The 8255-nt window shown below is 38.8% G+C and overlaps 1 protein-coding gene across 1 annotated transcript; it reads left to right on the top strand.

Annotated features, from left to right (window-relative positions):
* Positions 1-3265: 3265 nt before the first annotated feature.
* LOC107687597 (peptidase inhibitor 16-like) lies at positions 3266-7877 on the top strand. Its single transcript, XM_016484985.1, has 6 exons — positions 3266-3579; positions 6136-6284; positions 6420-6495; positions 6585-6688; positions 7310-7401; positions 7535-7877. Exons 1-6 carry the CDS (start codon positions 3424-3426, stop codon positions 7774-7776), a joined length of 819 nt encoding a protein of 272 aa, XP_016340471.1. The 5' UTR covers positions 3266-3423; the 3' UTR covers positions 7777-7877.
* The last annotated feature ends 378 nt before the right edge of the window (positions 7878-8255 follow it).

Genomic DNA, 8255 nt, shown 5'->3' with positions numbered 1-8255 from the left:
AGTCGACGTCAAGCTTAAAGCGTCATGGCAGAGCATTGAAGTCGACTAGTCGATTAGTCGGTGCAGATTTGTGAACAGTTTGTATCTTTATTAAAAATGAATGTATGAATAAATTTATTTATTTAATGTTTAGTATTATGTATTTATTATTACAAACTATTATTATATATGTAATTAATTTACAATAATAACATTACACACACACACACACACACACACACACACACACACATATATATATATATATATATATATATACTGTATATAATAGAATATTAAATGCAAATTAAAATATAAATAATATATAATTTAAAATCATTAATCAAAAGATTCTACTCCTTTGAGCATAAAATCCATTCCACACATGACCTCAGAGTATATCTCATTCAGTTAAAATAAAGATCCACTTGAGACTGGAAAACCTGAATGGATAAGCAATCACAGGAAGAGAGATATACACTGGGGAAACACATAGCAGAGATGGGGTTTTGCTCAGATGAGCTGTATTTGTTTTCTCATTTCTAAGCATCTCTGTCCATTGAACGAATCACCCATCACTGCATATGTCGTAATATGAGTATGTCCTATGAATACATATTATATATATGAGATTTTATTATGTTTTTGTCATTTAGAATGAACAAAAAACAAAAGCAGAATGACGAGTGAAATTATTTGAAAAATACAAAACAGGTTCTGAACTCAAACAAATGAAAAAAAAGGGGATTTTGGTGCATTTTTTAACAATGGTGCAACACGTCATTGCACGTGGGCCGCGCACCTGTGCAGTGTTTGGAGTCTGATGTTGCTATGCCTGTACATCTGGCTGCTGGAAATCACAATCTGAACAGCAAAAATGCCCACGCCTAGAACAACACCCTACAGCAAAGAGAGACTAAACCAGTTTAACACCAGGAAGATCAAGCCTTCACTTTCAAAACCAGCAATATAAACTTTATAGTACAACCCACATGAATGGATCACTGGAGAGCCACATGCAAGTGAATTACGACCAAAATTAATAACTGATAAAAGAAGGACTTTGTTTAGTTTAGACACAATCAATCAGCTCATTAACACAGGACTCATTATTTAATCATACAGGAGACTGGCAGGTATGTGAAAATTAGTTCCCTGACATGTAGATGCCAGTCACTCAAAGAACAATAAAAGACGCACGCCTACATGTCATTGATAAATCCCTATAATTGTAAGGATATTATCACCAAAGTTTCTCTTAATTTGCAGGGTTTGTTGTTAACAGGTGACCACATAGGAACTCCCTGAAAACCACCCTAGCATTACCTCAGCAATCACTTCGAACACCCTAGCATGCAACCATCTAGCAATACCCAAGCAATCACCTAGGACACCCTAACATCCACAGTGCAATTACCTAGAACACCTAGCAACAACTTAGCAATGGCCTAGCAACCACCCAGCACAGCCTTGAAACCACATAGCAATACTTCAACAACCATACAGAAAACCTTCAAAACCATCACCCAGAACACCCTAACAACCACCTAGAAACACCACAGCAACCACCCAGAGCACAGTAGAAGCTCCCTAGCAATCATCCAGAACACATTATCTATCAAACAGCAACTCCCTGGCAACCACCCAGAACATGCCAGAAACCACGCAGCAATCTCCCAGAACACCCTAACAACCAACCACATAGCAACTCCCTAGCAACCAATCAAAACACCTTAGCATCACCCTAGCAACAACTTAGCAACAAGCCAGAAACCACCCAGAACACCCTAGTAGCCGCCTAGCCACTCCCTGGCAATGATTATCATTCCAGAACATCCAAATAAACAGCAATAAAACAGCAATGGCATAGCAACCACCCAGAATAGAGCAGAAGCCCACTACCAATCATCCTGAACACCCTAGCAACCACAACTCCAGGGTAACCGCCCAGAACACCCCAGAAACCACCTAGCAACCCTCCATCAAACACCAGAATATCATCGTCCTGGCACTCACCCACAACAATCTAGAAACCACCTAACAATCCAATAGCAATCACTTAGAACACCCTAGCAACAACAAAGCAATGGCATCACAGCCACTCAGAACATGCTAGAAACTGCATAGCAATCTCCCAGAACACAGTACCAACCAACCCCATAGCAACTCCCTGGCAAGCACCCAGAACACCATAGCAACACCCTAAAAACCACCCAGAATGCCCTGGCAACCACCTAGCAACCACCCACAGGACTCAGTACCACAGAACACAGTAGAAGCCCCATAGCAATCATCGGAACACACTAGCAACCACATAGCAACTCCCTGGCAACCACCCAGAACATCCTAGCAACCGTCTACTGTAGCAACACCCCAGTAACCACCCAGAACACAGTAACAGCCCCCTAGCAATCATCCAGAACACCCTAGCAACCATATAGCAACTCCCTGGCAACCACCCAGAACACCCTAGCATCAACCCACTGCAGCAATACCCCAGCATCCACCCAGAACACAGTAACAGCCCCCAAGCAATCATCCAGAACACCCTAGCAACCACCCACAACACTCCAGCAACCACCTACTGTAGCAACACCCGAGCAACAACATAGCAACTCCCTGGCAACCACCCAGAACACCATGGTAACACCTTTGCTACACCCCAGCAACCACCCAGCAGGACTCTAGCACTGATACAATGATTTTTGCACAAGAAAAACCACAGACTTTTTTTTTTTTTAGCAAAAGTTGTAGGGCAACAAGAACAGCTAATAACTTTTAATACTTTTAAATAAATCAGACCTTATCCATCCAAAGAAATAATCCTCTCTGTTAGCAGCTCAATTAGAAAGGCGGCAAAGAATTCCTCCGGCGTCACTTACAGTAAACGAGAGCTGGTTTTGTGTAAGCTGTGGCAGGGAGGGACCCTCTGTAGGGCGCACGGGCTGAATATAAGGGTGAATCCCTGCTGGAGAGAGCAGAGCCTGGTACTGAGGAAATGAAATCAGGATCTGGAAAATGTGGGCAGGTCAAATCTCAGGCATTCCTCAAGGAGAACTGTTTTGACATGCTGTGTGGCTAAAACAGTCAAATCTTTGGAGTTTTACAGTGCTCCTTGTTGGACTTGACTTGTCAGATGGTTGGAAATGAGTCATGTGAAGCTTTCTGATGAGGTAAGGGAGCCGAGTAATGTGAGTAAGTTTATGTGCGTATGTGTAATATGACCATGGGCGGCTTAAATATAGGATTGAAAGGGTGGGAGTGCTGAGAGGGTCCCATACTAACTTTCTCTCCCTCTTCCACACACTAACAGCCCAGAGAGAGACACGTTTACTTGCTCTGAAGACGCTAAGGACAGCGAGTGACAGACCTGAGAGTAGCCAGAGAAGAGGTTTCATCTGACCACCGACGGCTTGTTTAGGCTCCTCAGGGAGGAGAGGCAGAATGTACTGGAACGTGGCCCTCCGGAGCACCTGGCTCTGGGTCATTCTGAGTTTAGCTGCTGGTCACCTGACCGAGCAGGAGAAATCAACTATCGTGGACATGCACAACGAGCTTCGCTCTAAGGTTCAGCCCAGTGCCGCCTTCATGCAGAAAGTGGTAAGAGATGCACCTGGCGCAACACATTCGGCTTTGGTTCTTTGGTGTAAACTAGATTGGTACACGAGCTACTGAATAAGACGTAAAAATGCATGCAAAAATGCAAAAGTTGTCATTATTTAAGGACACTCATGTCACTCCAAACCGGTAAGATTTTCTTTCTTCTGTGGAACTTAAAATGAAATGAACCTTGCTGAATCTTTGAGCTTTTGTGTCTATTTTGGAGATCGACAGCACTGGATGTTCTTCAAAATTCAAACAATTTTCTTTAAGGTGAAACCTCACAGATTAAAAAGCATTTAGATCTAGAAATTCTATGATTTTTTTATACAGTACCATTCAAAAGTTTGGGGGTCGGTAAGAAGTCTCTTATTCTAACGAAAACTGCATTTATTTATTTATTACAAATACAGTAAAAACTGCAATATTGTGAATTTTTTTTTTTATTCAAAATAACTGATTTCTATTTGAATGTATTTAAAATGTAATAACAGTGCTCCTTCATATATTTGTGGAAACTGTGATACTTTAATTTTTTTTTTTTAGGATTCTTTGATGAGCAGAAAGTCCAAAAGAACAGCATTTATTTGAAATAGAAATCTTTTCTAACATTATAAATGTCTTTACTGTCACTTTTGATCAATTGAATGCATCCTTGCTGAATGAAAATATAAATTTTCTTTTAAATAATAATAATAATAATCTCACCGACCCAAAACACCATCTCGTGGGGGCTGTTAATGTTCTTGTCATTGGTTTTGGCCTCAAGCTCAATGTTTGTGTGTTGCGTGTGAGTTACGAGGTCAGAGCATCTCATCATCTGCCATTAATCACTGGAGTTACATCCTTCACGGTCTCATTACTGCTGTAAACAATAAGTAGCACATCATGCATGTTCATGGGCACAATTACTTTCAAAACACAAGAGAGTCTAATACTGTAATCATGATTATAGTTTACCAAATGAAAACTAATGCCATATGAAATATGTAATACATCGCTCACTATCTAGTCTCCTTTAAAGGGACAGTTCACCCAAAAAGGAACATTTTACCATCATTTAATCACTCTGAATTTGTCCCAAGCCTTCTTTCTTCTGCTGAACACAAAAGAAGATGTTTTGAAGAATGTTGGTAACCAAACAGTTGCTGGTAGCCATTGACTTCCATAGTATGGAATAAAAAAACTTGAAAGACATTCATACAGGTTTAGAGCAACTTGAGAGTGAGTACATGACAGAGTTTTCTTTTTTGGGTGAACTGTCCCTTTAAGCATTGTTGCTGTGTGAAACAGACCTCAACTTTACCATGTGAATGCAAGAATCACAGCAGCACAAGGCTGGTATTATAATGCATGAGACCGTTCTTTATCTGACTAAGAGGGACTTTTCGAACAGAAACCATGAAGTGGCTGGATTTTGGATGGTGTGTGTGGGGGTGTGTGGATGCAATGATACTGTTGTGCAATGCGCGCGCGCGTGTGTGTGTGTGTGTGTGTGTGTGTGTGAGACATGCTGAGGAATGTGTATGTCACATGAAACCGCAGGAACGTTGTGCTGAGTGTGAGTGTTTTAATAAAGCCCCATGTGGTCATCCTGTCTTACAGTCTGATGTTTGTATTGTTGGTGAAATTCAGAGCACAACTATGGGAAGATTCATAGTGGGAAAGCCTCTGGCTCTCTTGTGAAACATATTTTGTTCACTTACATTTACACAACAATGTGGTGGATTGCACAAACAACATGTGTGGGTCATATTTCACTGCAAAATGAGAAGAAAAAATGTATTTTGCATAAAGAAAACAAAGCTTGCTCACTTGCTTGCTTATTTATTTTGTTTGTTTGTTTGTTTATTCCATCATAAATGAAAGGCAGTACAACAAACGGTACTTCATAAATACTGTATTAAATTTATTATTTTCTACATTATGGTACTGAGAACATTACTTTTTGTTTGCATTGCATTTGAATGCAAATTTAAAAATGAATAGAAAAACAAAAATGTTTCGTATAAAGAAAACAAAGCTTGTTATTTATTTATGTATTTATTTATCCATCCATTCATTGATTTATTTATTTTTGTGCATTATGGTAAAGAGAGCATGACATTTTGTTTGCATTACATTTCAATGCTCTTTTTTATGTAAAATAATGTATAATGATGTAAACTATAATTTATAATGTATAATGATTTAAACTATTATGCAAATTATAATTTGACATAATTATAACAATTACAATAATGTCAAATAATAATTCTACACTGAAAAAAACTTGGCTTTAAAACAATTATCTCTCAGAAATAGTCAGTAAACTTCAAAATGAATTTATATAAATTTATTAGAATTTTTTTTATTTGTTTGTTTGTAAAACATAGTCCAATAATCATTTATTTATTTATTTGGATGCAAGGTTCACTCAACAATGACTGACCTACACAAAATATCTCTTAAACAATTTCTTTAAAAGTTGAAAAAATACTGTATATTGTTCAGCCGTCCAAAAAAAAAAAAAAGCCTTAAAGTCAAATAGCAACAAACTTGTTTCTGTCGTTTGAGGTGTGGGATGAGACACTGCATCTGCTGGCAGAAGCATATGCGGCAAAATGCATCTGGGATCACAACCCTCAACTAAAGGAATTCAGAATGGGTGAAAATCTCTTTTTAGGCACTGGACCATTTAATGCAACCAAAGCAATGATGGACTGGTACGACAAATACCCTAACTAAACGTAAATAAGAATGAATGAGCAATGACTAAAAGAATAAATACTGATGATCTGTGATATGCAGAAATATGATCTATTAACAGATTTGCAACTCGTTTCTTTGTACACACACAGGTTTGGAGAGCACGTGGATTATGACTTGGAAACCAATAACTGTCCTGAAGATAAAATGTGTGGCCATTACACTCAGGTGAACACTGTTTCTGTTCGGTGTGTGTTTGATTGGTTTTCAGTCTGAATATGCAGATATGATGATGCGCTTCTCTGTTGTTGTTCCAGATGGTCTGGACAGACAGCAATAAAATTGGCTGTGCTGCGCATTTCTGTGACAAACTTTTGGATTTAGAGAAGGCCACTCTTTTCGTGTGTAATTATTACCCTCAGTAAGTGCGTTCGAATAATCCAGACTGAACATGACCTTAGTGTTCTAGAATGTGCTCTAAAACACTCTATAACATGACCTGTTTCACACCGAGAACAATAACTGTAAAGATAACTATATTAGCATCCACACCAGCGGATGATATCATCTGTTTATTCCAAGCACGCGCTCGTCTGCCACTTTAAATTCTCGGGCTCGTTATAGCAGGATTGATACTGATTGGCAATGTTTTTATCGTTATAATAATAATAATAATGTGTTATTTATATAGTGCCTTTCAAATACCCAAGGCTCTTTACATAAGGTAAATAACAGATAGTATACAACATATGAACAGCCAAACAGCAGACAGAGGTGAAATAATGTGCGATATAAAAGATAAGTTATATATTAGTTAATATTCAGAGTGTTCAATTTCAAAAACTATTTCTGATATTTCTGCTGTAATGACAAAGCTGCTTGTTTTCCATTTTTTTCCATTTACAGTAACTAGTTCATTAAAAAATGAAAAATATAATTATATATTATTACATTTACTATCAATTTCTGAGTGTTGTTTCAAAGTAAATCCATTTATAAAAACCATCTATCAAATCCACCCTTCGTTTTTCCTTCATTACAGAGAAAATATTGAGGAACAAAAGCCATACGAGTCTGGAGTGCCATGCTCGAGGTGTCCAGATACCCTACCAGTGTGTGAGGACAACATGTGCGGTAATGTGAAGACTTTATTCACCCAAATCAATTTAAAGTCAACATGAAATAAAAGAGGGTGGAAAATGGTCACAGAAAACTAAACTATTACTATTTTTGTTGCACACACTCTCAAAACTCTCTCTCCTCGCAGTGGTTGAGGATCTCTTTCATCCATCCGAGGGGCCGGGGGCAGATGACACCGAAGATCCGTCTGCCTTACCTGAGCGTCCACGAATGACGACGGAGCCCGCTGCTGTTCCCGAAGAGCCCACACAAGTGCACGTTAAAATTGAGACCGGCATGGAAAGTGAAGCGAACCATGGATCCGAGATGGAAAGCGTCTCAGCTCCTCTGGTGATGCTTGTCTGGCTGCTGGTGGCTCTTGTTTTGTGAGGGTTTTGGAGTGGATGAGATCCGTCATAATCTGATGAGACACACACAAAACATTTCTTTAAAGGGGTCATCGGATGTCCATTTTCCACAAGTTGATATGATTCTTTAGGGTCTTAATGAAAAGTCTGTAACATAGTTTGGTTCAAATGTCTCAATGGTAGTGTAAAAAACACTTTTTTACCCTGTCAAAAACAGCTCTTTTCAGATCAAGCCGTTTTTGTAGCATTTTCCTTTAAATGTTAATGAGCTCTGCTGACCCCGCGCTCTCTGAGAGACTGTTTACTTTAGCCGCATTCATCGTGAAACTTGCTAATTAGCACATTATTAGGAAAGGCGATTTACAAAGATTCATTAAAAAACCTTACACTCACTTCTTCTGTAGGTGAAGCTGGATCACGAATGATTCGCGCGAACATAGACGCATTTAGGTAGATCTAGAACAGTTCACCCCAAAATTAAAATTTGCTGAAATGTATTCA

The sequence above is a fragment of the Sinocyclocheilus anshuiensis genome, unplaced genomic scaffold (genome assembly GCF_001515605.1).
Source record: "Sinocyclocheilus anshuiensis isolate Anshui unplaced genomic scaffold, SAMN03320099.WGS_v1.1 scaffold2067, whole genome shotgun sequence".
NCBI lineage: Eukaryota > Metazoa > Chordata > Actinopteri > Cypriniformes > Cyprinidae > Sinocyclocheilus > Sinocyclocheilus anshuiensis.
The sequence above is the reverse complement of the archived record's forward strand: the minus strand, read 5'-3'. Positions and strand labels throughout refer to the sequence as shown.

Excerpts from the sequence above, each read along its gene's own strand:
- LOC107687597 (XM_016484985.1), top strand. The coding sequence starts at position 3,424 with ATGTACTGGAACGTGGCCCTCCGGAGCACCTGGCTCTGGGTCATTCTG. Across the intron at positions 6,285-6,419 it reads ACCAAAGCAATGATGGACTG|GTTTGGAGAGCACGTGGATT; the intron begins GTACGACAAATA and ends GTACACACACAG. Across the intron at positions 7,402-7,534 it reads GTGTGAGGACAACATGTGCG|TGGTTGAGGATCTCTTTCAT; the intron begins GTAATGTGAAGA and ends CTCTCCTCGCAG.